General features: G+C 43.3%; 1 protein-coding gene across 2 annotated transcripts in view; it reads left to right on the top strand.

The window, feature by feature from the left end:
* The window catches only part of Dyrk1a (dual specificity tyrosine phosphorylation regulated kinase 1A), a 124,334-nt gene that overhangs the window by 32,092 nt on the left and 71,004 nt on the right, over window positions 1–21,238 (top strand). The window contains exon 3 of one of the 2 annotated variants that reach the window (XM_010636564.3): window positions 1,208–1,292. In XM_010636564.3, coding sequence (XP_010634866.1) covers window positions 1,283–1,292 — 10 coding nt within the window. In that variant the 5' untranslated portion in view covers window positions 1,208–1,282. Of the gene's footprint in view, window positions 1–1,207; window positions 1,293–1,339; window positions 1,359–21,238 lie in introns of those variants that run through there. The other variant, XM_010636565.2, reaches the window with a different exon arrangement.

Here is a 21,238-nt window from a genome sequence, read left to right as displayed (position 1 = left end):
ATGTACTCATTTATATTATGGCCCACTCCCTCCCCATTCAAGCCGTCTGAGTCATTTTTCTTCTTCTTTCCCTGCACTGTTGGAATTCTTTCACCAGGAAGTTCATTTGGGTGAATTAGCATACCGGTTGGGAATTTCAAATACCTGTATTGATGTGAATTATTTCAGGCAACTGTTTCCTGTAACTTACCTGAAATGAACCATTCCGGGGCAATAAGAGCTTTGGGTGGTAATTTAGGAGAGTTGTACACATTAGAGGGAAGGATTATTGAGTAGGTTGGTTGGGATGCCATAATATAAAGTGTAAAGAATTACAGACATTGATAAAGTAAACAAAGGAAACATTTAAAACTTGCGGGCGTTGGGTAAGTTTCTGCCTTTCTTTTGCGGAGTCCACAGAGCCTGTGGAGAGTAGCGTCTTTGGGGTCAGTAGAGTTCTTTTGGCTAGTTTGGGAATTTCACCAAAACAAACATTGTTTCATTTGGAATACTAACTATATTTTACAGTATCAATTTAAGAAATAAATTTCCACTCACCCGGGAAGTTAGATTTTTTTTTTTTAAGCGCTACTTCTCTTTGGGTCTTGTTAGGTGTGTGGAGGGGGTAGTTGCTGTCACTTTGTACCAATCACGGAATTTGCTGGTCAGTCATGCAGTACCAGTTGAAGCAGTAGGAACCAGGGGACACTGTAAGAGCTACAATAAAATAGAGAAAATAGTTGGAGAGCAAAGGGCTTATGGGTTAGGGAAGCGGTTGTGGGAAGTGACTCTACTTTAATGTGAAATAATGTTAATAGATTTGAAATGTTTTTCTTGTGAAGTAAATTACTCTCTTTGCTTAGTGACTATGAAAAGTGAATTCACATTCAGTGATTTGTGTCAATGAAAATTACAAAATGTAGACCCCTGTAAATTGTATAGTGGGATATTCTGATTTATTTGATAACTAAAAGTGCCACATTCTCATTGGTGGTAGGCACAGTTTAAAACTGTTTTCTCTGACAATTCATTTCATATGTATTTGATTTTGAGCAATGAAGCCTAAGGAAAATTATTCAAGTAAGCTTAAATGTTAGTAACCTAATTTTACAAATTTAAAGTAATTTTATCTGTGTGTTTGGGGATTGTAGTTACTTTAGATGTTCCTCAGTTAGAGGTAATTGTGTTCATCATCATCTCTTATCGTAATCTGTTTTTCTTCACACAGTGTTGTAGTTTTGCTGCTGGACTCTTCCCTCCCTCCCCCACCCCATCAGGATGATATGAGACTTGAAGGAAGACGATGCATACAGGTGACTCACGTTTTGAAATACAGTAAACTGTGGCTGTCTGGAGAATGTGGGGGCTGCCGACACATTGTGAGTGGGGAGATTTCTGAGGAGCAGTTCTTGGGGAAACTTTGTAGATCAATAAATAGCCGGGAGATTTATGGAACTTGATTTTCAGACTCGGTATGATAATCTTTTTGTAGTAGTGTTAATACAAATACAGCATAATAACTGTTAGTACTTAAACTTTTTAAAAGTTGGCTAATACTTTGGTGGTAATTGAAATATTTCGGTTAGTAAAATGAGTATATATTATTAACTTTCACGCTTGAATCTCTCCCCTAGGTCCCTATTAAATGTAGCAGATCCTCTGTGGGACCAGATGCCTGTAGTATATTTTAGCTAATGCCCTGACAGTTACGGATATAACACTCATACCATATGTATTATCCCTTAAAAGATTGGTCTGTGATTTGGTTTTTCCTTTATTCCCTCTTTCCTTACATGTTTCTTACCGTTCCTTTCATCTGTTTGTCATTTGCATTTATACAGAGAAGCAATATAAAGGAATTTTTGAAAGAATGTTTTTGATTGTTTTATGACTAATTGAGATGGTCTTAATTTGTATATGGGAAATGGAGGCTACTCCAAATGTGGCTATATTCAAACTCTTGAAAATGCAATTATAACTAATGTATAGAGTGTCACTAACTTTTGAACATATAAATCTTGACGAGATATTTAATCATTATAAAGCTGTTTTGATTTTTTTGAATTTTTGAAAGAATGTTTTTGATTGTTTTATGACTAATTGAGATGGTCTTAATTTGTATATGGGAAATGGAGGCTACTCCAAATGTGGCTATATTCAAACTCTTGAAAATGCAATTATAACTAATGTATAGAGTGTCACTAACTTTTGAACATATAAATCTTGACGAGATATTTAATCATTATAAAGCTGTTTTGTGATTTTTTTTTTTTTTTTACTGATAAGCACTTTCTGAAAGAAAAAGAATGATCACTTTTTTTACTATACAGTGGTATTTTAAAATGCAATACTTTCGGTATTCCATTTTGTATGAAGAAATTGCTTGCAGATCCTATCTCTAGATTAGATTGTAGACTAAACAATACCTTTAGTAAGGCTAGTGATAATTGCTGTAAGTCAAAGTGATTGCAGATTCATCTCTGCAGCGTGTCTCACACACACACAGCCACAGAATTGCAGGTGTATCTTTATTACAGATATGTCGAGTACACATTCCTGGCTTAGTGGTGATTTTTAAAATTTTAAAAACATTTTTTTAGAAGGAAAGGGCTTTATTTGGTTTAGTTTGTACAGGTTTCAGTCCATATTCAGCTGACTTCAAGGCAGGGATGACAGGCAGAACAGAAACGACATGGCTTGCACAGGGCAGCAAGGGTAACAAGAGTTTTACCAGCATCTTTCTGCCCCTTTTACACAGAATACTACCAGGATTAGGGCAGTGCCAAACTAATCACTCACATGCAGTGGTTTAGTAACCACAGGCCCTTAACCCCAGCATCACACATTCCAGATTAAACTATCTCTGAAAAAGGAAGTCCCACTGCTTCGGCATGAGGCTTTGCGGGACATCTGAACACAAACCATAACATTCCGCCCCTGACCCCCCAAAGACTCATACGTATCTCCTTATCAGGAAAGCATTTATTCCATCTCTAAGCATTGCCGAAGTCCTAATAGTTCGGCATTGCCGAAAAGTTCAAGTCCAATGTCTCCTCTGAGATTTAAGGCAAACTCTTAGCTGTAAGCTCCTGCACAAATGAAAGTCAAATATTTCCATCGTTAGTGGCACTACCATTCCAAAAGGTACAAACAGGAGGATACAGAGGGATGGGACCACAGTAAGTCGAAAATCTAATAGGGTAAACATAAATCCCACACTTCCATTTCCAACCTCCCCAGCAATCGGTGGCGAGTTGTGAACTCCAAAGGGTAGCTCCACCCCATGGCGATTTTGGTGGCTGTAGCTCCCACGGCATCTCTCTTGGGCCGGCTCTGCTCCCTCCTTGCAGTTTTCCTTAGAGCAGGCACGCTCCTAGCTTCTCCAGACTTTCGGGGTCTCCAATGCACCCTTGGCTCAACACTCACGGCTTCACACGTTGCCCTCTCAGGAGTACCCTGCCTCGCCTCCTGATCCTTCTGAAATCTGGGTGGAAGCTTCCCTGACGCCACTACTCTTGCATTCTACCTGCTTCTAAAACCAGCGTCACGGAAGATGATGCCAAAGTCTGCTGCCAGCTGGAGCAGTAGTAACCAGTCTTCCCTCTCTCTTGGCCGTAGGGGTCCAATACCTATGAACCAAATCCTGAGGAAAACCTTCGCTAAGCCACTGTTTTGGAACAAGTTCCCTAGGCTGCCACCATTCTGAAACATGGCGTGGCTGCCACCGCACTGGAACATTGTGCTCTGGGGCTTTCGTCTCAAAGCAAAATCTTTCACTTTTACAACTCTGAGGCTGCAAAGAGTTGGGGTCCTGCTGCTTCCTGTGATACCCTCAAACCATCTTTTCTATTCTCCTGTTCCATCTGAGTAATTGAGATCTGCTCTGCTTTATCTTTGCAGTCCTCAGTTTTATTGGAGGTTCCTTACTGGTCCAACTCAGAATGTTTTAAATCATTCTGCTGAGCTCTTTGCTCTTGAGTCTCAACATAGATTTGGCTAAAAGCTCCCGACAGTAACCATACCGTGGCCTCAATATTCGACTGCCTTGAAATCTCTTTTGCAAGTGGTATTAGTCCACCCCCTGTAATCTCAGTCACAGGCAAAGTCTCCGGACATGAACAAAATGCAGACAATCCCAAAGGAAAGAGCTTTATTTGGCTTACAGTCTGTACAGGTTTCAGTCCATAATTAGCCGACTCCAAGGCAGAAACAGGCAGAGCAGAAGCGACATGGCGCACACAGGCAGCAGAGGCGACGAGATGCTTAATGGTGATTATTAAAATAAACATGGTGCCAATATCACTCCTACGAAAGTAAATCGAAGTTTGTATAGAAAAGCCTTTAAAAGAAATTTTGAGCATTTGTAATCGCCGGGTTTTAACGCTTGACCCTTTGGCGCTTCCTCAGCGTTCCTCAGCGTGTCGGCTTCCGGACTGCTCCTTGGGCCTGGTGTGCTATCGGCTGTACCAAGTGGGTGCACACTTTGAGTGGAAGCCAGGAGAGGGACCAGCTTCATATTCTGTGTCTGTGAATATTACTGATTCTGGAATTTTTCTCACATGAGATTTTTGAGGTGGCAGTGTTGCTTTTTATATTTATATATGAGAGACCCCCAAATAGCTACTTTTCTTGAAAGACTTGTGACTATAATGGAATTTAAAAAATGAAGATTAAATACAATTTGTAAAAGTTATCAGCACTCTTATTGTCTTACAAAGGAAGAAACCCAAGACAGAAGATCTGTTTTTCTCTAATGCATTTATTGGCTGTTAGTGTATTCTCCTTTGTAACAGGTTGAAAGTTATTTGTTTTTGAATATAAAATTAACAGCTTTTATAATCATTATGAATTAATATCACACTTTGGCGTTCTATTACCTTGTACACATTTTTTATACTTCAGCGGATAGAATTTTAACACATAAAAGCTCATAAGGATTTTCACCGAAAGTAGTTTCTGGAATGTTGGCACATATTTTCATGTGAGTACTTTGCTTTCCCAGGCTTTGCTTTTCTAGCTGCCGTACCTGATGGTACTGGCTTTGTCATGTTGGTTAGATGTGATGGTAAATTATTTTTCAGGTGGAAAAGTAGGTTCAAGGATGCTGGAAAGGACACTGAAGTAGGCATTGGCTCAGGACCTTCCACGGTCAAAGCTTCATGGATTTTTCTGTTAACCGTGGGAGGTGGTATGTTAACTAAATTAATGAATCATTTCACATTATATATGTGTATTAACTACATTGTATGCCTCAAATATGTAAAAGTTTCATTTCCCAATTATTCTTCAGTAAAACTGGGGAAAGACTTGCTGAACCCCAAAGGAAAGACCTATTTTGATGTATCTACTGTATGTATGTATAGTTTATCTTGTTAAACTTGAAGGTTTTTTTTCTTTGTATATTTTAAAATGTAGTTAGAACATGAACGAAGTAAATTTGGGATTTCTTTGATTCTTTTTAAAGAAAAATGACTTGGAAGCAAACATTTATTTGGTTAGCATTTCCTTTTATTCCAAGTGCAGTACTGTAATAGGTGCTGTGCCTACAAAGATCCCTGCTTTTCGGGATCAAGAAACAGTTCATCTGGAGGAACAAGTGGATATGTAAACAAATGATTCAGTGGTTGTTTTTGATGAATCGTGAAGATGTACCTGTTGAGCTTGTGGCATCTGGAGTAAAAACAGAAAACTTTCTGAATAATAGGATGCTCAGGAATGATTTCAGCTGGAATATATATGTAAGCCTATTCTTAAGACTCTGTCTCCTTTTTCTCTCTTGAGCACCAAACTTAACTGCCCCCCACAGACTCCCCCACGTAGACATTTGTCTTCTAACTTAATCCCCTCAATCACGAGTGACACAGCACCATCCTAGCCGTGGACACCATCTTCCTGGGAACCTAGGAGTAGCTGGATTCAGATTATTTAGGGTGGGGTCACTCTTGAGATTAGAAAGCACAGCGGCTCATGTATGAAGGAACTACTTCCACTGTTTCCTTCTGTTTTTGTTCCGTGCATTTAACATCCCATGGAACACTAATTTGGAAAATCTTTGGATGTAGTATTTGATATTGTTCCTTGTTTTGGTGAAATGGGTGATTTAGCTGTAGTGACATATTAGTCACTTTAAAACTTGAAGTAGTATAGAGCAGTGGTGGTGAACCTGTGGCATGTGTGTTGTTTTTAAGGTGAAAGATGTTAATGTATGAATTATTTTTTCTAAACAAAAACCTCAGCATTCAAGTTTAATTGCAGCGTTGTTGGTACTTTGTGATCGATAAGTGAGTTTCAGGGTACAGTTTAGGCATTCAGCTCTAAAAGGTTCGCCATCACTGGTTTAGAGGATACAGAACTGTAACTTTTAAAGATAATTGACCTTAGAAAGTTATTTCAAAATGTGCTTCCTATTATTTATGGCTGTTTTACATTTTAGATTAACTCTTTAAAATGAATTATGTAGGGCAAAATTTTCATACTTGAAATGATCACAGAAATATAGCTTATTCCTTACAGAACAGTTAGATTCCAGTGATCACAGAAATTACAGTGTTCATTACAGAACAACTAGAAGTCAGATCTGTGAATGAAAGAGACCCAGTTTCTTCAGCCCCATCACGTACAGGTACATTGGGATAGTCAGGGTGTGCACACTTTGTGTTGCCTGTTTGCCTTCTTTGAGAACTGTTCTTCACATGCTCCTGTGAGTCTGGTGTTTTCTAAGTGTGTTATCTCTTTTCTAGCTCTTCTCCATTTTTTCATCATTGATCCAGTGATTTTTCGTTTTTAGTAAATGACAAGTCCAATAGATTCATATTTGTGCTCAGGTTTTGACTCTTTCTCGTTTACTAAATAACACAGAATCACTGAAATATTCGGAAATTTGTAACTGTATGCGTAAGTTCAAAGAAACTTATCCAGAGTCCAAGGGTGGGCTGGGCCACCTGCCGCCCGTGCAGTCCCTGTTTGAGTTAGTTGAGGTCACCTTGAAGGGTGGTTCATTGAGCTTGTGTAGGCCTGTCGGATATGCTTCCCGACAGCTCTGTATTATAAACGTCTCCCTATAGAAGTTGTCGTCTTTTGTCACTTGGAACTTGGAGCAGGTGCAGAGCATTCAGAATTATTAATGGTTTTTTGAGAGTGACTTACCGTAGATACTTTTTTTTTTTTGGCTTTTTGCTGTGCAGTTCAGGCCGTCCTTGAGCTCACCACATAGCTGAGACGGGTCTCGAACTTCTGGCAGTCTTCCTGCTTCAGCCTTCTGAGTGCTGGGAATACAGGCATGTGCCACTACACTCGGCGTAGGCATACATTTTAAAGTCCCGATTTGAGCTTTTCTATTACTTGGTCATTTTCTAGTTAAGTCAGAGGTCTCTTATTCTTAGACATTAATAAAAAAATTTTTCCATTTCAGTTTTAAAAGTACTAATCTCTGCATAGATATTTTTGTTGCTGTTAATCAGATTTCCTTTAATTGACTCCTAGGAGTGTAACTTAGCTCAGAGGGCCTGAAAATTTTTAAGGTTCTTCATACAGAAAGCTATTTGGTTAATATGTACCAGTTTTTACTCGCTGCATTGTAAAGTATACCTCATGTTCTTGTCAGCATTGACTTTAAAAATAAAATTCAATAGGTAAAAAGAATCTCCTCTGTGGAAAAACATAAGTGATACTAGCGGGCAGAATTTCAGATACTTCAGATATATATAAATTACAAAGAAACAGTCGCTCTTTTTCTAGCAGTTTGGGAAATACTCTCCTAGGATTTTCTCTTTTTTTCCCCCCTAGCATATGATTCTTAAAGTTTTTATGGCATTTGCATCTTTGCTTACAGTTATGTAAATTTCTTTAAATGGATTTTAGAGTTCATTAGAAGTCAGATCTGTGAATGAAAGAGAGACCCCTTCTTCAGCCCCATCACGTACAGGCACATTGGGATAGTCACGGTGTGCACACTTTGTTTTTGTGTTTTTACTGAAATTTCAAATTTCTCTGCAGAAGCAGCTAATGATTATGTCAAATATACATGTGTATTATGTGAGTATATTTAGTATTTTTAGAAAAGATGGTAGGAAACCTGAGATTAGCCACATGATAAACTTGAAATTCTTATCCATTAGTGCTTAATTCAGGACCTAAGCGGCAGCAAATAGATTTCCCTTCATTGGCTTAGATTTTAGGGATCCTTAAGTGTATCTCTAAAATAACAAGTTCTAGGAAAATTAGGGCAGAGTTTCTTTTTCAGTTGCCTCAGTTTTCCCTAAAAACAGAGCAACTAGATTGGCAAACACAAAACCTCATGGACCAGCTGTATAGGACGAGGCACGCAGATCCCTGTAAATGCAAATGCGAGTGGATGGTAGCACATACCTCAGGGTTACCCGGCTTGTGTGCTACCAGCACTTGTGCAGAAGGAATCCATAGTGTGTGACGCCAGCCTAGGGGACACACCCCTAAGCTAGCCAGCAAGGACGTCCTGGAGAGTGTGGTAGGGGAGTTTGAGAGCTTGAAGTGGAAACGTGTTTGGGGATCCCCAGAGAGCACATGAAGTTCTGAAGGGTTAGAGCTGGATGGAATTCTGAAAACTGACACTGGCTGACTCCCTGCACTAAAGAGACGCTGCTGGAAACAGAATCCAGACGAAGCAAGGTAAACATGAGGAGAACAAACAAAACAAGGTCAGATGGAAGTGAGGGGAGAACCAGACACAGGAGATCTCACTCATGAATCTGTACTTTAGTATTCTTCATGAAAACGGGAGCGGGCGTTTATTTCTGAAAAGCTACCGTAGCTTTTCCAGAGTTGACCTCCCCGTTCAACTGAGGACCTCGTGCTTGCCAGGCAGGCAGGTGTAGCACCACTGAGCTACATCCCTGACTCTCTCTAAAATTTTTAAATTTTACATTAAAATGAGAAGTTGCCAAGGATCATAGTTGAATTCTCCACATTTTTTAAAATAAGAAACGAATAAGGAGAATAATATTATTATTATTAATTTTTTTTTTTTTTGTTACTGGGGATCGAACTCAGGTCCTTGTGCTTGTGAGGAAGGCGGTGGAACCCCTGAGCTAAATCCCTGGCCCGAGAATAATATTATTTCAGAAAGTGAAAGCATACCAGAAACAAATGTTCACAACACAAATAATACTCTGTTTCATATCAAACCCAGGGAATTTATAAATTATACAAATATGAAAGATCAATGTAAAACTGAACAAAGAAAATTTAGAATGTATTACTTTGGGAATGGGAAATAGAATAAATTACTTAAAAATGAAACAAACTGGGACACACAATTAAAAATTAGGAGAAATAGATGAATTGAAAGAAAAAGTTTTAATAGGAAAGAAAGAAAAATGAAGCATTCCATAGAAAAGCAACAGTTATTAAAGAAGTTGCATTATATGAGTATCAAAGAACAAAGGCAACATTTGTTAACATATTAACAACTATAATTCAAGAAAACCTTGAAATTAAAAAGGAATATATTTGGAATAGGCACTGCAGGTAGCTGGATAAAGTAATTCAAAAGTGACCAATCTGTAGATATATTCTATTAAAAATTACTGCATTTTATTTTATTTTTGCTACTGGGGATCGAACTCAGGACCTTGCACTTGTGAGGTAGGCATGGTGCCACTGAGCTAAATCCCTGGCCTCAAAATTACTGAATTTTTGAGAAACATATTCTTGTGTCTAGGTAAAAGACCCAAAAATTCTTCTTGAGTAGAAGAATACTACATTATGATTTGATTTTGCTAAGAGTAGTTTATATCAGAAGCAGCAGAGTAACATCTGATATACCCAAGGGAAACAAATGAGAGCCCAGAATTTTATACCCAGCTGAACTGGCATTTAAAGTGAAAAGACAGCTAGCGAAATGTTAAGAACATGAACAAGAATTTGTGGGCCGTTGTTTCTATTATCACTTACTTTTCTTTCTTTCTTTCTTTTTTTTTTGGTACCAGGGATTGAACTTGGGCCCTTGCCCTTGTGAGGCAGGCGCTGGAACCACTGAGCCAAATCCCCGGCCCTCATTTCACTTCTCAAAGACTCCCAGAGAACAAATTTAGCAGTGAATAAGATTGCATGGATGTCAAGTAGACACTTGTGGAGATTACTGATGGCTGTGAACGAGTTTAATACGTGATGGCTGCATTCTCTGAAATAAAATGAAGATGTAGTTTAATAAAATAATGGCTTTAGAGTTATTAGAGTAAATGCATATTAGTTCAAATCATATTCTTGGGGATAAGGAGAAGGGAAGGTTACTGACTGGATTTCAGTGTTAAGTATAGAAGGCAAGAAGTCATACTCATCTACTCTTAGACACATAATAGGAGTTGGAGGGTGGGGAGGAAAAATAGAAGGGATTTGAGATATGATACAAAGGTGTCTTAGTTTCTTATCTCTGGGCCAAAATACCTGAACCCTACAACATAAAGGTTTATTTTGGCTCACATTTTCAAACATTTGTGTCCATAGTTCGCAGGCTCAAATGCAGAAACTGCATGGTGGATTGACTGGCTGCAGGGAAAGGCTTGCGTCACAGAGGCCAGGGAGCAGAGGGAAGGGAGGTGCCAGGGAAGGAGTTAGATTCCTCCAGGCCATGCCCCCTGAGTGGGCCCAGTCAGGCCCCACCTCCTCCCAGCGGCAAGTCAGCTGTGGTGCCCCCTACCGGTGACCTTCCAGAGCCCTACCTTGCAGCTCTAGGGGCTTGTCGGGGACCTTGTAGACCTAAGCCATGCTAAAAGACACTTTAAATATAAAGGGAAGAATAAAAACAGGAATGTTTAATTCTTGTTTTCTTCATAGGGGGCTTACCAGTCGAGTAATGGTAAGGCCTGGCAATACTTGGGTGCAGTGCATAATGAATGGCGTGTGCCCAAAGATACCCTTTATTTTCATTACTGTTTAATTATTTCTCTCCCCTCCCTGTTGTTGACATTATTTATACAAGTTTGGCCCTTGCATTTTCTTAAATTTCCCATTTACTTGAGAAACTGGTATGGGTTCTCAAGTTACTTAATGTCACAAATTGTATTTGGCCTGCCTCTATTACCAGATTTACATTTTCAGTTCAGAATCCTATCATTTACATAATGTAAAATTGGTGTTACCCTTAAATACGTATTTTAAAATGTTTTTATGAATCAAGATAAATTTAAAAATAAAATTTATGTTTAGAGGCTGTTTTATTCATTAGGCATTGGAATTGTGCTGGTTTTTGTATTTATCTGCCACTATTTTATGGCCTATGGTTTGGATTTTGAATTTTTTCATAAGGGATCTATAAGAACAGGGAAAAATGATTGGGATGAGAACGAGACCGAGATGAATGGCTTCTGAGAACAAGTTATTTGAAAAGTTAACATTTTGTTTTTTGTACTTATGCACTTGAATTGCTTCTATAACATTTTTGGGTTTTTTTTTTTTTCCGGTACCAGGGCTTGAACTTGGGTCCTTGCGCTTGCAAGGCAGGCCACCGAACCGCTGAGCTAAATCCCCGGCCCTGTTTGTTTGTTTTTTGAGGTTCTCACTATATAGTTGAGACTGATCTGGAACTCGCTATGTAGCCCAGGCTGGTCTCGAACTCACGGCGATCCCTCCTGCCTCAGCCTCCCGAGTGCTGGGATTACAGGTGTGCATCACCACACCAGGCCCCATTTCTTTTTAAATGAGGTGTATGTACATAAAAAAATTTCTTGAAGCATTTACATATTGTAATCTACCCATTTTTCAAGTCTTTTGTTTTTTTTTTTGGTACCAGGGATCGAAGTCAGGACCTTCTGCTTGCGAGGCAGGCAGCAGTACCACTGAGCTAAATCCTTGGTCCTCAAGTCTTATTTTAAAATGAATTATAGTCACCAGAGTCTCGTTTAAGGTTTTTCATCAAAAAATGATTGAAGGCTTCTGTTTTTTTTGTTTTTGTTTTTGTTTTTTTTAAAGCTACCAGTATTTCTAACATTCAGAGATGGTATCATTGTAGCTTTTTGGTGTATGTGTTGCCTTTTTGTTTTGTGTGCGTGTGGTTCCTCATTGAAACCTTGCGATATGCCAATAGCTGTTGTTTGGAGATAGTTATGTGCATAATTTGTTTTCTCTTGATGGTAACGCTGAGGTAGGTACCATGATCAGTATGGCCATAGGTTAGTTATCCTGTCCCAGGTCACACAGCTAGTAAGGCGTGAAGCCAGAATGCACATCAGGGGTAAGTCCCTACTCGTGTAACATCAGGCTTTGTTACTTACTGCTCATAATGCTTTCCAGTTTGTACTTGTCTTAATTTTGTTCATAGTCACGTTACACAGGAACTTTAAGTTTTTGTGGAAGGGAATAGGTTTTATAATAATACCTAGAACATATGAGATTTTCATATGTTAAAAAAACGAGAATAAAGCCATTGACAACCTGTTGGTTATGATGGCCTTTTATTTTGTGTAATATATTTTCCCTTTTATAGGGATTCCCAAGGCCTTAATAAATAATTTATTCATTGGTTATGATAAGATGCAGTAAATTTATCAGTGTTAGTAATTCTGGAAAGTCACTGGGAGTAATTCCTGCCTTAAAAGGGAGTATGTGTTCATCAGTAGGCAAATGGGAATTATGAAGATAGTATATTACTGACAGATTTGAATTGTGGATTTAAGTGAAAAGAAATACTCATTTCTTTCTAGGAGTAATTTGAGGGAGTTTGTTTTTCATATTTCTAGAAAATGGGTAGATTTGGCCATTGCTTAAAAAGTAGTAAATAAATTTTGGTTTAACTTATGAAGTAAAATTCTTTTTTTTTTTTTTAAATATATCAGGGATCGAACTTGGGCCCTTGAGCTTGTGAGCCAGGTGCCAGAACCACTGAGCTAAATCCCTGGCCCTATGAAGTAAAATTCTTAGAAAAGGCTGGGCGTAGTGATGCACGCCTGTAATCACAGCACTCTGGGAGGCTGAGGCAGGAGGATTGCTGTGAGTTTGAGACCAGCCTGGGCTACATAATGAGTTCCAGGTCAGTCTCAACTATATAGTGAGACCCTGCCTCAAAAAAAAAAAAAGAAAAAAAAAAAAAGAAAAAGAAAACCAAAACTAAGAAACATGATGCAAAAAGTTTATCATTACTTCAAGTTTGGATAGTATAGGTCATCTGCTCGGAGTCTCTTTTCCGCTAGTAGTTGATGTGTGGCTGCTTACCAAAGTTACTTTAATCTGGTGCTTACTTCTGTATCTCCTGCTTTAGTTTTTTTCTTTGTAGAGATTCATAATATTAGTGGATCTATATCAGACATAAATTCACTTCCATTTTTACAAACCCCCATCCGTAAAATATAGTTAAAGGGAATTTATTTTAAAATGTAGGTCGTAGAAGCTCCAGGAAAGCTGGGGAACTGGACATGTACTGTGCTGTTTCTAAGCTGAAGCTGGCAGTTGCTGGCCACTTGGCTGTGCAGGTGCAGTGCAGTCCGGTCCTGGGACGTGGGTCAGCCTTCGACTTCCAGATGAGTGGAGTGCTGTGGAAGAGGTAGGCGCCGTGTCTCCTCCCACTCTGCCGCCCCGTCAGGTGCAGCTGCGTGACTCTGCCTGGTTCTCTTGTCTTTCCCTGTGCCTCTGTTTCTGGCTCTTGCTCTTGCTGTTCATCCTTGGAAACAGCTCCATGTTGTGAGAAGCCAGTAGGGCCACACGGAAGGCACATGTAGATGCCTGGCCCCCGCCCCAGCTAAGGTCCCGGCCATTGGCCAGCGTCAGCTGTGAGCCACCCCCAACTTCATCCCTTCCAGTCTCTGCAACTCTTGGTGGGAAGGAAGAGATTGTCCCCGCCCCGCCCCGCCCGGCCCACACCGAGGTTCTTGGCTCCACACCTCTGGGTCAGGGGTGTCCTCAGGCCGCTGTGGAAGTGCTGCGGTAAAGGTCTGGCCTCCCCTGGTGCCATGGGTCCAGGATGCTGCTGCCTCTCCTGTGTCCTGAGAAGCGGGACAGGGCAGCTGGGCCACCCAGGAGCTGGTGCTCTGGCTGTGAGCGGCCCGGCTCTGTGTCCTCAGCCCCTGGCGCTCAGCTGCTCTTCTCCGCAGTGATGGACTTGTGATGAGACAGATGGCGGGGCTGGAGGAGCGGTGCTTGCCCTTTCTTTCTTCCCTTCGCTCCCCGCCACCGCCACGTCCTGCGCTTCCCGGAGACTTTGGCGCTGCCCGCCCCCCTTCCCCTCGGGTGGGGCTCCAGGCCGGAAGGGGGTCCCTGAGCCCTCAGCACCCACCCTTAGCCTGAGTGCTGAGCCGGTGGGGAAGAGGTGGAAGACCTCCGAGGGCCGGGACCCGGGACCCAGCCCGCACCGGTACTCAGTGCAGCTCTGCGGGCCCGTGGAGCGGAGAGAAGCAGAGCAGCGGGGAGTCCAGCAAGGCTGGGGGCAGGGGGCGCCAGGGGAGATCAGGAGATGGGGCAGATATGGCCGAGGGAAGAGGAGTGGGTGCCCTGGCTCAAGCCCACCATGGAGGTGGCTGGGGCGCCCTTGGGTGGCCCCCAGGTTTTGTGTGGAGCTGAAATGCCGCAGACTGGCTAGTGGTGTTCTACGCTTTCAGCATGTATCTGAAGTGGTCCCTTGGTCCCGGTGGGTTCTGATTCAGTGCTCAGCTCTAGCTGGGCTTGGCGCTTTGTGTGAGCTGGGAAAGATCCATGGGTGCTGGCTGAAAGGATCTCAATAGCTTTGATTTCTCTTAATGTAAAGCACAGAGGTTGGGTTTTCAAGTGTCAGTTCTGAAGAAGGGAACCTGTCCCACCTTTAGACCCATTGAGTTCCCCAGCATAATATTGGGTGCCAGGACAGACAGACATTTTTGTGCAAGTGCCGGAGAGCATCGTGCGTCCAGAAGCAGTCTGTTCTCCTGCCTTCTCGGAGGAGGTGCTTTCTGAGAGGAGCGTGTGGGACAGCGTGGGAACGGCTGGCATGCGTGTGTTCCATCTTGTTACTGCAGGCCCAGATCTGCTGGCTATAGAGATGGAAAAGTAAAAAGTTGTTGAATACAGTACTTGCTGTTATGTAACATATTACAACCACCGACTTTTCCTCCTCCGGGCCGAATTTTCCAGGCCACGCTTAGTTGACATGTTAAATTCCAGTTTGTATGTTTATTAAATTAACCATTAATAACTCAGTTTACATGCACACGTTAGTAAAATTTAAACTATTCTGGAAGTAAAAAATGAAACCTGATTTTTTATTTTCTTTATTCCCACTTCTCAATCCCTTTGAATTGCTTCAATTTTAAAATTATTTTCTTGGGTATTTTCATCACTTTCAGTATAACAGAATTTGTTTTTTTTAAAAAACTGTTTTATCATTTAAAAAACTATTAATCTCCCAAAAAGTCAAAACTAAATAGCTCAGTATGCTATTCCTTTTCCTGCAAGTTCTCATATTTTTAAAAGTTTGTTGATTATTGTTAAAATTTTACAAAATTGACTTAGACCTGTTTTGACCCATTTATTTTAGACCACTTTTCTTGATTTCCAGAGATAAGAAATAAGACCTGTAGAACTCTATATTTCTACCTCACAGCCTTTGCCATTAACTACTTTTGTATACATGTACATTTAAAAAAACTGTCACTGAATTCCATTTTTCTCTTAAAATCTTCTCAAAATAGGAAAGTAATTTACTGAAACGACAGACAGCATGTCAGGACCCACAGAGGGAGATGTATACTGTGTCATGACATTTAATATAGTCACCGGAGGAGTGTTAACACCAGGACCGAGTGTAGTACAGTATGGCTTTAAGAGTGGTTAACTATATGGTAGGGGCTCAACTTTCATTAGGATTTTTTTTTTTCAAACTCAGATGCAGGGTTTTTATGGAGTATTTTTAATGATAAGTACCTGTGAATCCCTGTTGCCTCACAGAACCAGAACGTCTTCATTCATCATCTGCTTCCTTGCCCAAGTACAGGTTTGTGGCAAGGCCTGTAATACACAGGTTTCAGTTTAGTGATGTGAACTGGGGCCCTGGTAGGAAGGGTTCCTTATTTTCATCATCAGGTTCAGGAAAATCTTCCCAGCAGTATGGACCTGTGCTTCCTAGGCAGGTGATTTAGTGCCTTCACAAGCATTTCTTTGGCCTTGGCCTGGGACTCAGTATCTTGGCTGTTGCTGTACATTTTTCTTGAAAGCTACTGGAAGGCCGATCTTGTGGCACATATGTTGTCTAGTGCATCCAGGCCAGCCTTTTCCCAGTCCTACTTCAGTTTTCTTTTGCCACTCAGATGGCACCTCCCATTTCTGCTGTGGTTTGCGGAACCATCTTTCACCTCTAGGTCTTTTTGGAAGTTCTTACATTATTGGATTCATCTCATTTGTGTTTGTTTGTTGCTTATAAAACATCTGCAAAAGAAGGCTTTAAAAACAAACAAAAAGACCTAAGGCAACATCCTTGCTAATTTTCTTTCCTTCTGTATTAGGAAAAAAAAAACCCAAAAAAACTCTCATAACCAATGTTCTTTTTTATTCTCGTTAAAAAAAACAAAACAAAAACGCTTAGGCTCTATTTGCTCGTGGCTTTCAAAGAAGCTACCTTTGCAGGGTCACCCTCCTCTGGAGTGATGTGAGTCCATGATTTTATATGCTTAAGGCATTTTTTAGAAAATTTCTGAGAAAGTTTATATTTTGTTGGTTTCTGGTCTTGTTTATAAACCCCCACCCCCACAAAAAAGAAAAAAAAAGTTCCTTTCAGCCTAGTCCCTGGGGCCAAGATTCAGCGCCAGTATTCGCAGGGCGAGTGGCCAGCGGCCAGCCGGCATGGGTTGAAGTGGCCACAGTCGTGGGCCAGGTTGCCTGGACCCCTTTGTCCCTTCAGGCCATCCCAGGAACATGGGGGCTGGTGTGGGCTCCAGGCAGCCCTACGTGTGCACCCTCAGGGCAGGCCCGCGGGTGGACTCCCGGCCCCTTCCCGCGACATCTGAGCGCAGGGGCCCCAGAGCAGATGGGTCCCTCGTAGTGTCCCTGTCACATGTGCCGGGCAGGAGTGTGGGCATCGTTGAGGCCCGGTTGGGCAGTCAGTGGCACTAGCTGGGGGTCCCTGACCATGCCTGACTCCCTTTTCTCTTCTCGCCGCTTCAGGCAGGCTGCTTTGGGGTCCAGGCTGCGCTCGCACTTGCTGCTCCAGGCCCAGGATGACCTGCACAGCATGAGCAGCTTGGTCTGGCCTTCAGACTTGAGGCGCCGCTCACACATGCGCCCCAGCTCCCGGAAGGAAGGCCTCGGAATGTCGCGCACGCGCACCTGCTCCCGTGCCGCGTTATTGGCCATTCGCCCCTCCTGGTGGCTCAGGTCCTCCTCCTCCAGGAGCAGCACCTCTTCCGTACTGACCCGCGCGCTTGCGGCCTAGCCTCCTTCCCCACCCTCCGCGGGGTTGGCCGCAGACGCGCTCTCCTTGTCCTCTTGCTCGCGCTTGCTCTCACCGGTTCCCACCACGGCGCCCGCCCGGCCCGGCCCACTGTAGGAATCGGGTCTCCGAGCATGGTCAGGCAAGGTACCGGGCTGAGGAGGGCCAGGTGGTTGTGCAGGAGCCGGGCACTGCCTGCGGGCCCATCCTCGGAGTGGCCGCTTCCGACCTCGCCCGTGTGGTGCCCGCCCAGCGGCGCGGGGCCAGCAGAGCTGGAAGCCAGAGCACCATGGCCCGCAGCAGGCTGTGCATGGTACCTGCTGAGTCCATGGTGTGGCTACGGATCGCCCCATGCAGGCGGCCCTCCATCTTGTTCAGGCCGGAGTCCCCATCAAAGCTGAGCGATGAGGCACCGGGGGCTCCTGCTCGGGGCCACCGCAACACCCCAGCCAGGCCGCGTGGGGACCCTTGGGGGGGTCGAAGGGCTGGGTGAGAAGTCCCTGATGGAGTGGTGGGGGGTGGTCTAGGCCAGGGCCTTCCCGCGGGTGTCTCCGGAGCTGCCGGCCGAGGTCCCGCGGGAGCCTAGGAGGCTGTCACCCCGCCACGGGCGGGTGTGGCTGAAAGGGCACCATTGCCCTGGCTCCGTGCAGCCCATGCGCTCAGGTTTCTGGAGACCACTGGATGGCTTCCCACAGCGCTGCCAGCCCCAGGCACCTGGGGTGAGGGGACGAGGCGCTGCCCAGAATGAGCCTGAAACCCGCCTGCTCTGGGGGCTCCAGAGCTCTGCTGAGGGGTGTAGGCTGCCATCTGCCATGTGGGAGGGGGCGGGTAGGTGTTGCCAGGGGTCTTGTCGGAGGGGCAGGCGGTGACCCTACCGTAGTCGTCACCTGAGCTGGGATGCACACCGAGGAAGGAAAACAGGGCGGGGCCTTTGGGCTCGGGCTGTAAATCCAAGTTGCCTTCCGCAGCGCTGAGCTGCGGATTTGCTGGGGAAGGAGGGATGATCCAGCGCTGTCCTTGACGCCTGAGGGTGACTGTGGCCAAGGGCTGCTCAGGGCCAGCTCTCCTGGCAGGAAGCCCGCCTGAGTCGAGCCACCGATACCTGCTTCTCTCCGGAAGGCAGGATACGTGCCGCGCTGGCCACCCTTGCCTCCAAGCCCGGATCCCAGGAATGCAGGCGCCGCCGAGAGGCCGCTGGGCAAGTCACTGAAGTGGGTGCCTTTGCTGTAGGTCTGGCTGGGGTCGAAAGAGTAATTGTTCTGGTCACTGGGGCCCCAGGATCCTGAGGTAGACCGGTTCTCAAGACCCGAACCTCCAAACTGGGCTCCAGCTAGGGAGGTGGGCCGACCCTTTCCGTTGGCCATGGCAGCGGGAACATCATGCTGAAGCGCAGGAGGTCAGTCCGCTCCTTGTCAGTGCCCACCGGCGCCACCCTCTGGCTGGTGGCCCCCCAGGCCTAAAAACAGCTCAGCTCTCCCCGGCCCCCTGCGGCGCTTGGGAGGCGGCCGCATGAATCTGAAAGTGTGAACAGCACTCTTGCCCACTGGCCTCCTTCAGTGCCCCAGGCCAAATCTGCTGGTGATGGATGACGGTCTGGGCAGGGCGCCTCTCGCGACGGGTCCGGTTGGGGTCAGGCCTGGCTCCAGCCTGGCTCCGGCCTAGCTCCGGCCTGCTACACCCATGACTGCTGCCTCACGTTCCTGCGGCGGGAGACATGTTCCGCCCTTGGAGTCCTCTCATTTGCCTTTTGAGCTTCTGAGTGTGCTGTTGACTCACTGTTAGTATTAAAAGACTTTTTTCAAGTACCACGCCAGTTATGCCTGTCTTTGCGTCTCTACTTAGCAATGAGCTTTTGGTAGTATACATTAAGAAGTAGGTGGCCTTCCTGGCCTAAACATTTTTCTGTTACCTAACTGAAGTATGTAACTCAAAGTTGCTCTTGGGAGAAGCCATTCCATTGAATCAAGTCAACACTTGAACGTGAGACTCTGCCTTTGTGACTTGTGGATTGGGCTCTGTTTAGATGTGTGCTTTGCTGTGTCATGGGCCTGTTTGGCCTGTATCACCTGTGGACCGACAGAAGGCCTCTGTTGCTGTGAGGGTCACAACCTGTCTCAGCTGCTTCCCATGCTGTGGCTCTGGAAAGTGATTTTTTAAAAAAATATTCCTTCTTTACAGTTAAACCAAATGTATTCTTTAAATTTGTTAAATCTGCATGCTATCTTATGACATGGAAATTGACAAGAAAAGACAATATAATTTGTACAGATTATGATACAAAAGATGAGACTGTAGACTGTTATTGCCTTGGTGAGTACAGTACAAAAAGGGTTTTAACCCAAAATTAATTTGCAAGAATCTTTTTGTTGGGCCGGGATTTGGCTCAGTGATTTCACTGCCTGCCTTCCAAGTGCAAGGTCCCTGGTTCGATCCCCGTACTCCCTCCCAAAAAGAATCTTTTTGTTTTAGAAACACACTATTACAATAATTTTTATCTGTTTTGTTTTGTTTTTGTGTTTTGAGACAGGGTCTCACTATGTAGTTGAGACTGACCTGGAACTCACTCTGTAGCCCAGGCTGGTCTCGAACTCACAGTGATCCTCCTGCCTCAGCCTCCCGAGTGCTGGGATTACAGGCATGCGCCACCACGCCCAGCTCAATAATTTTTATCTGAATAAAAGTTTCAGTAAACGAGTTGGTATTCCAGAGTTAAAGAACAACTCACTCTTTAGCATTTTATAAGCAGATTTAGGAGAAGTACAGTATTGCTTGTAAATTGTAGAGAATTTAAGTACCTACTGGGTGTAATCTTTTGGAAAAGGTGTTGAGCAAAGCATTATCATGGCATCCTCATTTTTAAAAATGAAGTTATTAAAAACTTGTTCAAGAGAGTCACCATAATTCTGTGAGGATTTTCCACAAATAGATGGCTTCAAATTAAAATGGAAAATATTTTTGTTGGCTTGCTGTTTTCCAGAACTGTAAAATTGTATTGTACTTCTCCCTAAATGATGGTGTTGTCACTTGAGATAATCTTGGGTCGTATACTGTGAGGTCTAATAATGGCATTGACATTGACAAGATAGAGGCTGTTTTCTGTATCTTGAGCTAATTAACAGCAGATGAGGTTACCAGTTATTTTAGATATATTTCTACTTACAACAGAAAGGACAAGATGTAACTGAATTCTGTATTTTTAGAAAGTAAATTATTGCTGGGTGTGGTGTGCACGCCTGTAACCCCAGCACTCAGGAGGCTGAAGCAGGAGGATCACTGAAAGGAGGCCAGCCTGGTTTGCATAATGAGTGCAAGGCCAGCCTGATCTGCATAGCAAGACCCTGTTTCAAAAAGGAAAAAGAAATTTGTTAGTCATATACTTGGACAACTTGTTTTCTTTTTACCAGGAATTCTGAAATGTCTATTTTATGTAATAAGTATTCAAATTCGGTAAATTAATCATTTTTGAAATTTTCAATGTTTAACTTTCTGATTCTAAAAAACATAGAATTTATTGATACTTAAACTCCGCAATTTTAGGAGTTTAAAGAAGAATCAATGCTAAACTCTTAGATTCAAGATGCCTCACCCTACAGCACCCGCCACCACGCAGGTGATGTGTCCGTGCTCTCTGGTCTCCACAGGAGAGTTGGAGTGCCAAGGGTTTAGTATTTTCCCTTCCAGGACAGGAGACTCTGTTGCGAAGAATGTTTGTGAGGTGGACCAACAAACAGTCCTGTGTGTGTGGAAAGAAAGTGCCCTTCCGCTGCTGTACCTGGAAGATAGGATGAGTTGGAACTGCTTTATCTATCGGTTTGAAGGTTACAAGAACCTGGGAGAACTAACCAAAATAGTAAAGATTCATGAGTGAAGTGTGAATGAAATTAAGTAAAATCATCT

The sequence above is a fragment of the Fukomys damarensis genome, unplaced genomic scaffold (assembly GCF_012274545.1).
Source record: "Fukomys damarensis isolate Sample0158 unplaced genomic scaffold, DMR_v1.0_HiC HiC_scaffold_24, whole genome shotgun sequence".
NCBI classification, from domain to species: Eukaryota; Metazoa; Chordata; class Mammalia; order Rodentia; family Bathyergidae; genus Fukomys; species Fukomys damarensis.
This window is presented reverse-complemented; position numbering and strand designations above follow the sequence as displayed.